This window comes from Camelus dromedarius, chromosome 5 (assembly GCF_036321535.1).
Source record: "Camelus dromedarius isolate mCamDro1 chromosome 5, mCamDro1.pat, whole genome shotgun sequence".
NCBI classification, from domain to species: domain Eukaryota; kingdom Metazoa; phylum Chordata; class Mammalia; order Artiodactyla; family Camelidae; genus Camelus; species Camelus dromedarius.
In genome coordinates, this window is record NC_087440.1 from 61,749,324 (window position 1) to 61,766,513 (window position 17,190).

General features: G+C 37.2%; 1 protein-coding gene across 9 annotated transcripts in view; it reads left to right on the plus strand.

The window, feature by feature from the left end:
* SYNE2 (spectrin repeat containing nuclear envelope protein 2) overlaps window positions 1–17,190 on the plus strand; it is a 413,158-nt gene that overhangs the window by 292,780 nt on the left and 103,188 nt on the right. For all 9 annotated transcript variants that reach the window (XM_064486012.1, XM_064486013.1, XM_064486014.1 and 6 more), the window contains exons 53-59: window positions 660–828; window positions 3,128–3,283; window positions 5,605–5,745; window positions 8,064–8,246; window positions 9,022–9,159; window positions 14,526–14,711; window positions 16,356–16,478. In XM_064486012.1, coding sequence (XP_064342082.1) covers window positions 660–828; window positions 3,128–3,283; window positions 5,605–5,745; window positions 8,064–8,246; window positions 9,022–9,159; window positions 14,526–14,711; window positions 16,356–16,478 — 1,096 coding nt within the window. The remainder of the gene's footprint in view (window positions 1–659; window positions 829–3,127; window positions 3,284–5,604; window positions 5,746–8,063; window positions 8,247–9,021; window positions 9,160–14,525; window positions 14,712–16,355; window positions 16,479–17,190) is intronic.

Genomic DNA, 17,190 nt, shown 5'->3' on the forward strand with positions numbered 1-17,190 from the left:
AAAACATAGCTGTCGAATATTTCACCATGTGGATATTGCCATAGTTTATTTAACCAAGCCCCTAATATAGAACCTTTAATGAAACACAGTAGTAAATATTCTTATGCTAGAATCTCTTTCTGCATCTGTGATTGATCAATTAAGAAAGATGCCAAGAGGTAGAATCACTGGGTCAAAGGATAAAATATGTTTATAGCTAGAAATATTTACCAACTAGCCCTTAGGAAAGACTTTACCCACTTAAAGTCCTCTGTTAATATGATGGCTACATCCGCAGCAGATGCGCTCAGCTCAGATGAAAATGCTGGAGGGGTCGTCCATGACTCAAAGAGCCCATGTGTGACTCCATTCACACCTCTGAGTCATGTTCACTTGAACTCAGGGATTACACAGAAAAAAGAGGATAGAAATGGCAGTTGGAATGCAAAGTATGAAAAGAAGATATTTGGGGATGAAAGTGTTAGAGGGGTTTTTGATGGACTGATAGAATCTGATGTATGCTTGTGTATGTAGTATATAAATCATTGAAAACTGTTACTTTTCTCTCAGGGGAAAAAATCTTTTGTGAGCTATGCAGAGATTATGTTAAGTGTTGAAATAAAACTATTGCACAGGAAAGCAGGATAGAGGAACAATTTTATTTTGATGCTATATTTTAGGCTTTTCCAGAAAGCTCAGAAAAATAAGGAATTGATACAGAATGAAATCCAAGAAAGACGTTCCTTTACAAAAGAAATAATTACTTTGAAGAATTTACTTCAACAGACCACAGCGTCTTTCCAAAATATGGAATTACAAGACCTCCCAGAAAAGGCAGAACAGCTTGAGGTAAGTGAGAAATGAGCTAGTGAATGTGGCTAATACAGGTCCAAAATCTTGAATCCAAAGTCTTTACGGCAGAGGTAACTCTGTGCTAGTGTGGAGGGAGTGGTGTAGGAGCAAGGAAAGTACGTGCAAAGGCCCTGTGGCATGATGTGGGCAGAGCCTCAGGAGAGGTATGGTTGGAGTCCAGAGAGAAGAATTGAGGCCATGTTAGGAGATAGGCCAGTCTAGACCAAGCAGAACTTTTCCAACCACATTTCAAGTGTATTTGGTGAACAGGGAGGCCAGACCACTCTTGAGTAGCATGTTAGACTGCTTCCTTTGGCGGGAGTAATGTCTTATCTCTGATAGGAGTGGAACAGTTTTTACTCTCAACACTTCTGACACCAAATGTGTGGGGTTTTTTTTTCCCCCCACACCAACCTATTCTCCAGTTCTCTGGACACCAAATGGGACACCAATTCAATTCTGACACTAACTCCAAGGAGTTAGTACAGATCCCCATGATAAGGGCTCATTCCCACAAGACTGCCCTCACGTCAGATGCCACCATGCTTCTGACTGATGGGCTATAAATCAAGAGTTCCCATGACCCCTCCTCAGGTTTGTAATTTGCTAGAATGGCTCAGAGAATTCAGGAAGGCACTTAAGTATTACTATTACTGCTATTACTAGTTTATTATAAAGAAGACAACTCAGAAACAGCCAGCTGGAAGACATGCGTAGGGGAAGGGGAGGGGGAAGGGGCGAGGAGCCTCCATGTCCTCTGTGACTGCACTGTTCTCCCAGCACCTTGATGTGTTCATCAACTCCAAAGCCCTCCCAACCTTGTTGAAGAGTTTTTATGGAGGTTCCATTACATAGGCACGATTGATTAAATCATTAGCAGTTGGTGATTAATGCAACCTCCAGCCCTTCTCCTTTCTGGAAGTCTGGAAGTGGAGTTGAAAGTTCCAACCCTCTAATCACGTGGTTGGTTCCTCTGGCAGCCAGCCCCCATCCTGAAGCTGTCATCCCCCCACCTCAGGTAAGGCTGAAAAAGGCTTGTTGTACTTAACAAAAGATGCTCCTTTCACCCCCATCCAGGAAATTCCAAGGGTTTCAGAAGCTGCACCAGTAACCAGGGCTGAAGACCAAATATATTTATTATATCACCATATCTATGCATAGGCCAAGGGTCATTTTCAGAATGATCTCTTTTCATTTACTCAGAGGTAACAGGCAAAAAATGACATTTGGAAATTTATTCAAAAGTCACATGCTGTTGTTAACCAGAGCTTTTGGTTATCAATTTCGAAAAAGGAAATTTACACTCCCTCATGGAAGCTGTCTTCATGGGAAGACCATCTAAGAGTATGTCTGAATGAAGACCTGTACCCCGGGCTAGGTCTGGATAACACAGGAGCACACTGTACCTCAACCCCCGCCTTTGTCTGAATGGCATTGTTCTTTAACTTTCCCTCTCTAGACTTGTTGTCTGCGGAGGGTGAAAGAAAGCAGTGACACATCGTGGACTCATTCGAAATTATTATCATTCTTCAGAGTGATGACTCAGTCCATTAACACAAATAATGCTCCTGAGCGGCTACTGTAAAAACAAAAGAAACCCCAAGAAGGCACAGTAAAGTCAAGAAGTATTTTTCCACTTGATCGTTGAGAAACTTTACCAAACAAATGAGTTTCTCCTTTATAATTAGTGCAGGAGAACGTAGATCAGATTCTGTTTCTAGGCCACGACCAATAGACTATTTGTTCAGGTTTCTTTTATCTCCTAAAAACCCACATTCTTTGCAAGGAACTGGAACCCTCCATTTTGAAAGAAGTTGAGCTCTGCTGGGCTGTCTAATTACATGAAAGCAGACACTTCTGCTTGAAGCACAGGGCTTTTAGTGGCCTTGAATCATTGTGATGATAATGTAGGAAGAAGCAGAAATGGCAACAAGTTAATAACAACAACAAAAAAAATTCTTTGAAACTTTTTGCTACTTGCAGCTTTTTAGACCCAAACTGTGACTGAGATACCATTAAATCCTCCAGGTACTTTAGAAGCAAGGGATGTTGTAATGTCTTTTCAGGACAATGGTTTGACACTATGGAGAGATATCAAGTTTAATTCTTACAAATTAGCATCATCTGACCAGACTGAGTATCTCTCAGGCTTAATCAGCTTGTATCAATAGTGAGGTTTTGTTATGCAAAGTTTGCTCATTTAAATCATAAGGATGTGCTGGAAAGCTGCTTTCCTTTTTAGAATTAAACTTTTTCGTTGTCCTGTGAGCATTTGAAACTCTCTTGGTTTTTTTAGGAGCTTCAAAACTTTCTTAAGAAAGGGAAGCTAACTTTTGAGAATATTATGGAAAAACTGCGAATCAAGTATTCTGAAATGTACACCATAGTCCCTGCAGAGATTGAATCCCAGGTGGAAGAATGCAGAAAAGCTTTAGAAGACGTAGATGAGAAGGTAATACTGTTTGTGTTCGTGTCATTATTTATGGAGGTGAATGAATATAAAGAAAAAATATCATTTAATATCACATTTTCATTTGCCCTGATTTCTGGTATGTCTGTTTTTATAGAGTTTAGCTGAGTGATAATTTTGTGTGTTGAATACTGAGATGGAGTTGCTCTAAATAAGTGACACAGATAACAGAATTTGTCTATTTATTTTTAGTTGTCAAGATGCTTGCTTAGTTTTTCTTCTCTTGCATTTAAAAATAAAGTTATGTATTTTCTTTCACTTGGCTTTTTTTCCCCCAGAGAATTACTTTAAAATTTTGGACATGAATAGTACTTTGCTGTAGAACGTATTCCCTGCGAACATTTTGAAACTGCAACCAAGGGCAATAAGAATACACATTTCACAACTGACAAGGAATAGCACTTAATATACAGTGTCTTTATAATGATGATGGTAACAGAATTCTCACAAAGCATACCTGGGCAAATCTTTATACCTGAAGTCCAGGTTGGAAGTAAGAGTGGGAAGTGTTTCGTAGTGGTAGAGACATAGTTGTTTAGCAAGACAATTTTACTGTATTTTTTTTTAAAGGCTGCCCAGATCCAACAACAAAGTTCTGTTTGGTCCAGCATGCACAAAAGGATTTTTGTATTGCTTTTTGAAGCCTAGAATACCTATAATTTAATGAATAAATAGTCTATGCACACAAAAGATTTTGAACTGATGACATTTTTTCGGAAAATCTAACCTGCGTAAAAAACATGCAAACTTTTAATATCCACAATAACAAACCTTGTAGATTTGACACACAAGATAATCTGTTATGAGGTACTGCCTCAGGGATCATGTACTATTGATTTTTATTTTAAGAGAATACTGAATGTTTTGAGAGAAACTAATTTAGTCCTCGTGACGACGTGTGAAAATCCCCAACAAAGTGAATTAATAATCAAAATCCACCTTTTAAATTTAGGGTTGAAGATTTCAGCTGTCACTTTTATATTTGTATATGTTTGTAACAAACAGCAACTGATTTTTATTGTGTGATATGTCTCAAGGGTCCAGGCAACCGACATAGTACCATTCCGTATAATTCAGGTGACTGCATATTTTTCCTAAATCATGATTTCTTCTAACATACCAAAATGATATGCATTTCTGCCAGAAGAGTAACTGCCCAAAATATCAGAAAGCTTCATTTTTGTGGTAATTTGTTACATAGCAATAAAAAGCTAATACAGCAATTAAAAAAAAAAACTAACACAGGATTAATTTTTTTCCTAAAAATCTTGACTGTGATACGGTCTGTGAAATAAAATCATTACATGAAAGTATAAACAACCTGGTGTTGTAAAAGAGTCTGGATCTTTGGAATCTGGTGGCTGGAGGCTTCTCTGCAGGAGTGCAACCACTACCTTGCTGTGTGGTTTTAAACAAGTCACTTAGACTGCGTTTCAGTTTCTGCATCTGTATATTATCTGCATTGGAAGGTTTGGTCTCAATGGTTATACAGATACAGTGGTTTTAAAAAGTGAATTAAAAGGGCTATACAAAAACATTAAGTATTATTCTGTTGTTTGGTGGCTGCTTTGAGAAAGCCTTATCAACATAGATTAAAAAACCAAGAACACAAACTAATCAGGCATTTGAAAAAAATGACACATTCAGTATTCATTATCTTTCCTTGCGAATTTATTTTCTCAGGAAAATCATTCAGATAAAAAAATTACACGGTTCAGCAGCTAGGAAAATATACACTAGAAACATTCACACAGAGAAAAACTAAGCTTTTTCCTGCTGCTAGAAATAGCTAGTTTTAGAAGATTATTTCACCCAAATGAATATTAGGGTGGGAGTTACATTTATTAAGTCAGGTTGAATGTTTGCTTTTATTGAAAACAGATCTGTGCAGAGGATTCTCTCATGAAATGGAGAGACTGTATAATAAATAATTTATATCCCAGGAATTTTTTCATATTATTTGCTCCCTAGGGTATATTTCAAACAGTCACTTCAGTAGTTTTGTCCAACACGTGTCTGTAGTACATACTCTGTCAGTTACATTTGACACATTTTTGTTGGTCAGTTTTTTTCCTTTTTTTTTTAGGTTGGATTTATAAGGTCAGGTCAGCACAGCTGCCATTTCCTAACCTACTAATCTATCCTCTCACTAACGCCTTAGTCGGTATGGCTTGGAATTTTCCCCCTAGCCTTTGAAAGACTTGCACAAGTTAAAACTGCCAGTGTGACTACCCCTTTCATCCTTTGAACTTCTGAGTAGAGTGCGTAAAAACATCTCCACTGTCTTTCTCCCTTTGTAACAGATTAGCAGTGAAGTCTTGAAAAGCTCACCATCATATGCAATGAGTAGAAAAATAGACGAAATTAACAAAGGACTTCATACTGTCGAAAAGATGTTGCAGCAGAAAAGCCAAAATATTGAGAAAGCTCAAGAAATTCAAAAGGTAATATCCTCCCTTAACTTCCTTCAGCATTTGGTATATTCCCGGTTCATCCGTCATGACGGGGATCCTAACCCAGATTTACTGGGGCCTCCTTACTGAGAGTGTCACCTGCAGGCGCTTGGCGGAGAAGGCTGCACTTAAGAATTGCTCTCAGTTTTTCCATGGTGAGAATATGCCCAAACTCCTGAGAGCCTATGATTGTGAGCTAGCCTTTTCAGGAGTGAAGAAAAGTAAGAATCTTACCTTGGGAAGACTCATTTATAAAAATACTTAAATAGAATATGAATTGTATTCTTTTTTAACATTTTTTATTGATTTATAATCATTTTACAATGTTGTGTCAAATTCCAGTGTAGAGCACAATTTTTCAGTTATACATGAACACATATATATATTCATTGACACATTTTTTTCTCTGTGAGCTACCGTAAGATCTTGTATATATTTCCCTGTGCTCTACAGTATAATCTTGTTTATCTATTCTGCAATTTTGAAATCCCGACAACATGTTACTATGTATAGAAAACCCTAAAAGGTCCAGACAAAAACTACTAGAGCCGATCGAAGAATTCAGCAAGGTAGCAGGTTACAAGATTAACGTTCAAAAATCAGTTGCATTTCTTTACACTAACAATGAATCAACAGAAAAAGAAAGTAAAGAAACAATCCCCTTTAAAACAGCACCCAAAGTAATAAAATATCTAGGAATAAATCTAACCAAAGACGTGAAAGAATTATACACAGAAAACTATAAACCACTGATGAAGGAAATTAAAGAAGGCTTTGAAAAATGGAAAGATATCCCATGCTCCTGGATTGGAAGAATCAGTATTGTTAAAATGGTCACACTGCCCAAGGCAATCTACAGATTTAATGCAATCCCTATCAAATTACCCAGGACATATTTCACAGAACTAGAACAAATCATAATAAAATTTATATGGAACCATCAAAGACCTAGAATTGCCAAAGAATATGAATTGTATTAACAGCTTTTCTTTAGACTGCTAAAGGGAAACAGGAAACTAGAAATTCCAAATTTATTTCTGTTGTAAAGTGTTTTAGGTAGAACAGTATATAAACATAACATTCTACCTCTTTTAACTTCCAAGTAAACTGCATACGGAAAACTATTTTAATCTGCATTTTAATATTCTAATATGAATGGAGACTTTTAAAAATAGGGCTAAAAGAATAGATCGTAAAAGTTCTCATCACAAGGAAAAAAAATTTTTGTAACTATATATAGTGACAGATTTTAACTAGACTTATTGTGGTGATCATTTTGCAGTATATACAAGTATTGAAGTATTACGTTGTACACCTGAAACGAATATAATATGTCAATTATACCTCAATTTAAAAAAAGTTATCCTCAAAGAAGTCTAACTTCTTACCACCTCCCTTCTATTCCCTCCCTGCGGTTAAGCCCTTCCTTTGGTTTCTAATTTAACTCTACTGTTTCTTTTGGTAAAAATAAACAAATAATAACAAAAATTAAAAGAAATAATTATATCTATTGTATATGTCCTTTCATATAAGAAGATATTATACTATACATACTCTTAAAATAAGATAAACAAGATTTGCTTACAATCATACCTGCCTTTGACTTTGCAGCCCCCTCTAAACCAAACTAATGTGATATCAAAGATAAAAAAGAATTAAATTAAAAAATTAAAATTGGTCAGAATATGGCTCACCATTGGACAAAATCTTGGTTCTCAATAAGCAATTTAACCAGTCAGATTTTCCCATTTCTAAAATTTATGTTCTTACGTGGATATTAAGTAAGAATTGAATGTTACCTTTGAGATTTTCTCTGCCCAGTCAAGTCCATATTTGAACCCATCCTACTGGTTTCTTGAGCCAAAAGCAGTTGCTACTAATACATATGGCTAGAATTTTCTGCCACTGCTTTAGTCCTGAGTCTGAGTAGATTAAGTACATGTATGGATAGCTCTAAATAGGTTCAGCTATTTACCTAAGCCCTTTTGAACATAATGTTACCTCATCATTCTCAAAAGATTAAGGTTATGTTGACCTTGTTTGGTGTCATTCATCTCTGGAAATGTCCAGGACTTTCTGCCCTGTTACAGCTAATTTGTAGTGAAATGAATACAGTTAAGAGTAAGAGACCTCAGAAAAAGTGTTTTTCGGTTCAGGTCACAAGTGGTTGCTGGGCATAAGTGAAAAACTTTGCCTGCAATGCTGTCTCTGTGATGTGCTTTTGGTAGCATTTACAAGTGCAAATACTGTGTGGAAACTTAGGAATTAACCCATCTTCATCCAAACTGATTTACGATTTTCTTCTTCAGAAACTGTGGGATGAGCTGGATCTCTGGCATTCCAAGCTAAATGAGCTGGATTCAGAAGTTCAGGACATTGTTGAACAGGACCCAGGACAGGCACAGGAATGGATGGATAACTTGATGATTCCTTTCCAGCAGTATCAGCAAGTCTCACAGAGGGCGGAATCTAGAACCTCACAATTAAACAAGGTATCACTGTGACGCACGACAGCTGCACGGAGCATGTGGTGGTATTGGGATGGGTTTAAAACAAAACAAAAATATATATTCAGAGGCAGCCAGTTTCTCTCCAATCGCCAGTTTTAGGACCTGAAGCTGGAGCCACACAATAGGTTCAGGTGGGCACCAAGGGGACAGATTTCACTGCTGGCACAGGCAGGGAGTCTGGTTAGACAGACAGAAGCAAGGATCCAAAAGTCAGACCACAGTAGGAGTCCAGGTGAGAACTGGGCTTCTCCACAGGTAAGGGAATATTGGACAGGCGATTTCAAGAGGCCCCCAGAGGGAGCCAGAGAAAGGATGACATTTGGGAATAAGATACCCCAGCCCTCCCTTCCAAGTAGGGGTCATGGTGGGTGAGTTGTGCATGTGATCTAGTAAAAGCCAAGCAAAGAACCTACTCTCAGAGGAACTGTGGTACTCTAGGATAGGGCCTGTACAGGAGGACAAAGTCTAAGTTCAGTTTTCAGAATGGAGCATAGAATGAGAACCAGACTAGTTGCAAGGCTAACTTGGAACCCTTGCTGAGGCCCCTAGCTTTGGGGTGGAACTTCTTCAATCCTTCCTGCCTGTGGTCAGCATGAGTTTCACAGGTTGAAGGGATGGGCAAGTGGCCCAGCCATTGGGGGTTGGGGCCCTACAAGGCCTGCCACCACTGACCAACAAGAACCAAGTCTTCATTCAAGAATCATTCAACTCAGGTGGAAGATATCAGGCTGGGTTTGGTACTGCCTCTCTTTCACAGGCCACAGTTAAGATGGAGGAGTATCACGATCTTTTAAAGAGTACTGAGGCTTGGATAGAAAATACCAGTCGTTTGCTGGCTGATCCTGCTGACTATGACTCTTCAAAGACGCTGAGTCACCATGCTAGCACTCTTCAGGTGAGTGTTCTTCTGGTGTTTCCTGGGTGTCATAGAATCTACAGAATGATCAGTTGCTTAGCTGACTGTCATGATGCTTTGTTCCTCCTTCTTTCCTGAAAAAACAACTTTGTCTTCAAGCATGCCACGTGGTCGAAGAAAGCTTGTGAGAGTGGCAGGCTCTAGACAGGGAATTTGGAGACTAGGGTCTAGTTCTTTCCATCCTGATAACTACTTCATGATGTTTTGGGTAATTTCCTGTGTTCTCCACGGGCCATGGTTTCCCCTATCTATAAAGTAAGAATGTTGCACTGAGTGGTGTTGATGGTTTTGGTTGGTTGAATTTCAAGATGGCTTCCAATATTCCTGTTCCCTGGTGCAGAGGGCCTGTCTGGTCCCTTCTCCTTGAGTGTGGGCAGGAATCTGAGTATGTGATGAGACAGTCACTCCACTGACTAGGTTACATTATGTAGCTAAGGATATGGGACAGTTGCTGCCATGAATACATGACCAATGAGGGATATGTAAGACTCCCTGGTAGCAAACTAGAGAGGGATTCTCCTGCTGGATTGAGTAAGTAATCAACATTCTGTGAGAGGGCCGTGGGGCCAACACCCTAGGGTGGCCTCCAGATGCTGAGAGTGACCCCTAGTCAATAGCAACAAGAAAACAGGAATCTCGGTCCTACAACTGAATTCTACCCCCAACAACCTGAATGAACTTGGAAGAGAAACCCATGCTCCAGATGGCACCTTGATTACAGCCTTGTGACATCCTGAGCTGAGGACCCACCTAAGCTACACCTGGACTCCTGAGCCATGGAAACTACGAGACAATAAGTTTGTTTTATTTTAAGCTGCTAAGTTTGTGGTAGTTACACAGCATTAGAAAATGAATCTGTCATTCCTTCCGGGTCTAGCATGCCATGACTCCAAATCTCCCATTCTTCCTGGTGCTCCGCAGGTGCCCTGTGTCTCCATGCTAAATTCCAGAGACAAAACAAATGAAAAGTATTTTCCTACTCAGGGCCATGACTGCAGGGGAGTTCCCGGACGCCAAATATTGGATTAAATTTTGTTGTGAAAGCATATTTCTCTTCTCTGATATTATCCAGCCAGGAGAAAGAATCTCTTTAGAAAGGGTTTATTCTATAACAATTTTTTAGAGTGATCAGACCTCAAAGTTAATCCAGCTCTTTTTTTTTTTTAAATATATCTTTAAAAGTAGCACACTGTGTTCCTAAGTAACAGCTGACTTCGTACCTCCCTGATGTTTGAGATTTGTTGGCACGTTTTTTTCTTATGGTAACAGTTTGTAAAGATACTGCATTTTCACCCACTTGTTTCTTTTCTTCCCCTCTCCAGTGATTTCTGCCTCCACCTCTTGGGATGACTTTCTACATCCCCCAAGCATGTCGTCTTTTTATTTTAAATCTCCTGTAGTTTTCACCATTCGCAGTAAGTTTGCAAAGACAGAAGAGAGGAATGATGCTTTTTTTCCTCAAATACTTACTTAGGAGTTAAAAAAAAAAACTGTACAAGAATGAGCTCGGGCAAAAACAGCTGAGCTTTTACTATCTTCTGACACAAATGTGAAAGTGTGAAAGTATCTCTCTCAAACTGTTCAGGACACCCTAATTTGCTGGCCTTAGTTCATGAGCTAGAACTGAGTAGAATTCTAGGTTATTACTAAAGGAAGTAGGGACAAGGGGTCATGCAGGCTGATTTGCCATAAAATATATCCTAATAAATCCCCCAGTGGGAAACAAGTCCCAAATTATTAGGTACATGTAAATACCCCATTTTGTTCCTATTTTGAAAATAGTTGTCCTACTTTTAGGATACCCTTTACCATTTTTCTAACATTACCTGGCATTGATTTTTAAAATGACTCTTAAAGAAATATCACAACCCTCAACTAAGCTTTAAAAATCTGTTTTAATTGCACTATAACCTTCCCCCGGATTGTATTTGTTAAAATAGGTTTTCATAATCTGAAGATGATTCCATAAAGACGGATGTTGTAATTAAGACTCACTGAAACGTAAATTATCATTGTGAAAATAGGGAAGCATCTTGTTTTTAAAATCAACTTCATTAAGGTCTAATTTACATAGAGTAAAATATAAATGTAGTTAGGTGAATTTTGATAAAGGCATACAGTTGTGTAATCCCTGCCACTGTCAATAGATAAAGACCATTTCCATCACCCCCAGAAGTTTCCTTGTGTCCCTTTGCAGTCAGTGCCCTTTTACCTGTCTTCAGCCCATGTAATCACTCACTCATTGCTTCCTGTTCCTGTGGTCTTGCCTTTTCTCCACTCGCACTATGCATAGAATCATACAGTGTATAGTCTTTTGCGCCTGACTTCTCTTACTTAGCTTTTGAGATTCATCCAGGTTGCTGCGTTTATAGGTAGTTTATTCTTTTGACTGCTGAATATTATTCCATTTGTGGAAATATGCAATATGTTTAATGAACATTTGGGTTGTTTCAACTTTGGGGCTATGTATTCCACATCTATTGCTGTGTAACTCCTAAAGTTAGCAGCTTAAAACAAGAAGAAACAATTCTTACATCACAATTTCTGTGGGTCTGAAATTCAAGCACGGCTTACCTGAGTGCCTCTGGCTCAAGGTCTCTCTGAGAATGCAGTCAGGGTGTCGGCCAAGACCGTGGTCTCATCTGAAGGCTCAGTTTGGATGAAGGAAGAGACAGGATGCACTTCTGAGCTCATTCCCTTGGCTGTGGGCAGGACTCAGGAGATCCTCTTCCATTTATAGACATGTGGCCTCTCCACAAGACTGCCTCATGACATGACAGCTGGCTTCCCTCACATAAATGAAGTAATAGAGAGGGAGAGGGCTTCCAAGACAGAAACAGTCCTCTTCTAACCTGATCTTGGAAGTGGCATCTCATCACTTCTTCCATATTTTATTAGAAGTAAATCAGTAAGCTGAGCCTACATTTAGGAGAGCCAATTATAAGGGCATGAATGCCAGGAGGTAGGGATTATCGGGGCCAGTGTAGAAGCTGGGACAGCTATTATGAACAAAGCTGCTATGAACATTCATTTGCAAATCTCTGTGTGGACGTATGCTTTCACATCATTCCATTTGGTGAATACCTAGGAGTATATTGCTGGCTCTTATGGTATTTAACTACATATGAAACCGCCAAATTGTTTTCCAAAATGACTACCATTTTTCATTCCCATTGGCAGTGTGAGGAATAATTACTCCACATTCTTACCAGTAGTTGATATTATCTGTCTTAAATTTTAGCCACTCTAGTGACATGTAGTGGTATTTCTTTATGGTTTAAGTGGCATTTCTCCAATGATTAATGATTTATGTATTTGAACATTTATTCGTGTGCTTATTTGAGTGTTTATTCATATGCTTATTTGACATTTATACACTTCCTTTGTGAAATGTCTGTTGTTTTTTTTTTTTTGCCCATTTATTAACTGGGTATTTGTCTTCTTACCATTGAATTATATGAGTTATTTATAAAATATTCTAAAATATAGTCCTTTATCAGATATGTGATTTACAAATATTTTCTCCTAGCTTGTGGCTTGTCTTTTCATTCTCTCAATATTGTCTTTCAGAGAGCAAATGTTTTTAATTTGATGAGATCTGATTTATCAATATTTTTCTTTTATGGATTGTACTTTTGTGTTATATCTGAAAAATTATTATCTAACCCAAGGTTACAAAGATTTCCTCCTATCTTTTCTTCTAGAAATTTTTATAGTTTTAACACTTATGTTAGGTCTATAATCCATTTTAAGTTAATTTTTGTATGTGTATGAAGCAAGAATCAAGGTTCACTTTTTTCCTATGGGAATATCCAGTTGTTCTAGCATCATGTTTGAAAAGACTCACTGTTGTATTACTTCGGTGCTTTGTTGAAAACCAATTGACCTCTCATGTCTGAGTCTGTATCTGGGCTCTCTCTTCTGTTCCATTGATCTTTGTTCTTTTACCAATATGACACAGTCTTGATTACTACAGCTTTATTGTGAATCTTGATATCAGGTAGCAGAAATTATACAACTTAGTCCTTCTTTTTCAAATTTCTTTTGGGTAACCTGGGTCTTTTGCATTTCCATGTACATTTTAGAATCAACTTGTCAATATCTATGCAGAGGTCTGCTGGAATTTTGAGTAGGGTTATATTACATCTTGATGACTTTGGCAAGAATTTACATCTTAACCACATTGACTGTTCCAATCCAGGAACATGATGTATCTCTCTATTTATTTTCATCTTATTTAATTTCTCGTTAATGTAAAATGTTGAATTTATTCCTGAGTATTTTATGGGGTTTTTTTTTTTCCTTGCTGTTACTGTAAATAGGATTATTGGAAAAAGCTTTGGTTTTAAGTTCTATTTTCCTTAAAGCTTTCTCCTGCTAAAGTTTTGAATAAGATCAATATAAAATCCTGAATAACCTGATCCATTTTAGACTTAAGACTAGAGTTCTAGTTGCATAAGTAAATGTTCTCTCATATCAGTGATTTTCTTTTAATTACCTGAAGACTACATTAGTGAGTTGAACATTTCTCATAGGTGGCTGAAATATTTTGAAATCTTAAGCTTGAAAGTTAATAATTATAATTATTAAGAGAAAAAGAAATATTATAAGGAAGAGTATCTAAGAAATTCTAAAAAGGGATATTTTTCAGTTTAATTGGTTTTGTCAGATAGAGCTCTTTTGGTATCAGATTATTCAAGTCAGCTGAAGCTGTAGAGATGTATCATGGGAGTCAGTGGCTCTGTGTGGTAAGACCAAGGACGACACTGGCACCAGGACTGGCAAGCCACAGGACTGCCTCTTCATTTCTCGTCCCCACTTCATTTATCTATTTCTCCCAAATCCATGTTCCCAACATTACAAGTCCTGCCAACTGAATGGCTTTCTTGGCCCTAATTCCAAAATTCAGGGGGATGGACTGCAGGTCAAGTGTTTCTGACCCTGTTAACCATGGCTGGAGGAGCAGGGTTATATGGTGTGAAGTAGCTGCTGCAAGCCCATCAGAATGAGGTAGAGACTCTATAGTCATCTGTTGCCATTGACAAGAGACAATGTTCAGTGTTTTATTATGAAACTGGAAATGAACAGGAGTTGGAAATGTTGCAAAATTCAAATTTCCTGGTTTAAATTTTTTGATTAAGATATAATGCACATACATTTATTAGTTTCAGGTGTACAACAGAATGATTCAATACTTGTATGTATTGCAAAATGATCACCCACAATAAGTCTAGTTAACATGTTCCCCATACGTAGTTACAGAATTTTCTCTGATTAAAATTTTAACCCACTTGTTCCAGTATCTTGATGTTTCTGTCTTTTTCCCCATATTTCCCATTATCTAGATGGCTTTGGAAGATTCAGAACAAAAGCACAATGTGTTACATTCAGTTTTCACGGATCTAGAAGACTTGTCCATAATTTTTGAAACAGATGATTTAGCACAGTCTGTTCAAGAGTTAAGTCATCAAGTAGCAGCTTTACAGCAAAAAATCATGGAAAGCCTTCCACAGATTCAGCGAATGGCTGATGTAAGTTGGCTCTATATAGATGTGGCTTCTTATTCTGAGTTTATAGTTCATTTAGTAAATTAGAGTTATACTGCTAATCAGCTCCTAATTATATGAAGACACATTGATCTGGCACATTTTGCACTTATGTTATTCCTTGAATTATATCTTACTTTACTTTGCAACCTGTAGTGCAACTACAACAAAAATTTATATCCCCACTCTCAGTCCAGAAGTGGTCTATTTAAAGGGAAGAATCCTGATCAAATAAGCTCAGTGTTTTCTCTGTCAGAGAAGAGATATTATTGATTTTAAAGCACAGATTAGCAAAGAAGGAGTTAAAGCAGATAACTTCCCAAAGTCTTCATTCACCAATAGCAAATATTTGTTGAGGTTCTGCTATATACCAGCCACTGGATTTTTAAATTATTTTATTTATTTTAGCTTGAAACGTGTAAGGTATTTATTTGAAGATGGAGACACACAGCAAAGGCAGGTGCAGTTAGTCTTAATTATTTACCTTTTATTTCTTAGTTACATTCCCAGCGCCATACTTACTTAATTTCAGGGACTCATACTTGTTAAATATTCTTGGTTATTGAAGCTTTTTCCAAAATCGTTAAATGCTTCTGCAACTTTTGCTTGAAGTTACTCTAAGATACATTGTATACCTTTATATACTTTCTTTAAATATAAAGTGCAGAAAATAATTTCAATATAATTGAACTTCTCATAATTTGAAGATATCACTATAAGTTACTATACTTACTGCTTCATTTGCTTATATAGTTATGTTTGTCCTATATTGAATGGCTCCAAATTGCTATAATTTGAAACCCTTAGTCTATTTCTGTGGAAGTTTTTCTATTCCTTTCAATATTAAATATATGTTATTTTTGCTTCAGTTTATCTGCATTAAGCTCAAAAGATCTGAAGGCCCTCTTACAGTGTAGGTGGACTTCAGTGGGTAGGTTTTAAAGCACATATTCTTAAATATGTAGGTTTAATAGCACAAATTGCAGCATTTTCACTTTAAGATTCTTGGCCACATTCTAGAAGTTGACATTGATAGGAGAATAACCACTACACAAATGATTGACTGTCTAAATTAATCTGAGTAGGTATTAAGGTTGTTTAGTGACTCTCCACATGGCAACAGATTGTTAGGGAACTGGCAAGAAAATCTGGCAATTTTCCAGCTCCTTGTGTGTTTGTTTCCCAAGAGTGACTTTAGCATTTTACTTAAAGTAGTGGGAAGTTTTTCAATGTTAGACCCATTGCATTCAAGTGTTTAAACACATTCCAAAGATAAATCTAAAGAGTTTGTAGATAATTGAGAATTTACTTAAAAATTGGTTCAAATGCATACTGCTTTTGTTCTCATAGCATAAATAATTGAAAATTGGCCCTATGAGGATATTTAACTCAACAAGGTATAAGCAGTGCTTTGTAGTACAGTATGCTATTACTAATAGAATAACATTTTTATTGAAAACAATCCATATTATCTGTGTAGCACATGGTTAGTTCTTAAGAGATAGAAGTGGCAAACACATTTGGATTAAATACGAGCATAGAATAAATGAGAATAAATTGTGTTTTATACAGGTTATTAACATACAACATATACTATCTGAGTGTGTTTTTTTGTTTGTGAAATTCTAGGATGTGGTTGCCATTGAAACGGAAGTAAAATCAATGGAGAAAAGAGTTTCAAAAATCAAAGCTATCCTGTTATCAAAAGAAATATTTGACTTTTCACCTGAAGAACATCTTAAGCATGGGGAGGTAAGCATGGATCATCATTAAAAATATTTTCTCTTAATACTTACTATGCTTATTTTAAAATATCTTATAATATGATGTGAAAAAAAGATATTAGGGTGTGGGGTATAGCTCAGTGGTAAAGTGCATGCTTGATGTGCTGGGTTTAATCCTTAGTGCCTCCATTAAGGGGGAGAAAAAAAGATTATACAGGTGGCCAATAGGCACATGAAAAAATGCTCATTATCACTAATTATCAGAGAAATGCAAATCAAAACTGCAGTGAGATATCACCTCACACTGGTCAGAATGACCATCATTCCAAAGTCCACAAACAATATATACTGGAGAGGGTGTGGAGAAAAGGGAACCTTCCTACACTGTTGGTGGGAATGTAGTTTGGTGCAGCCATTATGGAAAACAGTATGGAAATTCCTTAAAAGACTGAAAATAGACTCACCACATGATCCAGCAATCTCACTCCTGGGTGTATATTAGGAGGAAACTCTAATTCAAAAAGATATATATACCCCCCAATGTTGATAGCAGCACTATTTACAATAGCCAAGACACAGAAGCAACCTGAATGTCCATCAACAGATGATTGGATAAAGAAGCTGTGGTGTAATACCATTTGCAGCAACATGGATGGACCTGGAGATTGTCATAGTAAGTGAAGCAAGCCAAGAAGAGAAAGAAAAATACCATATAATACCACTCATATGTGGAATCTAAA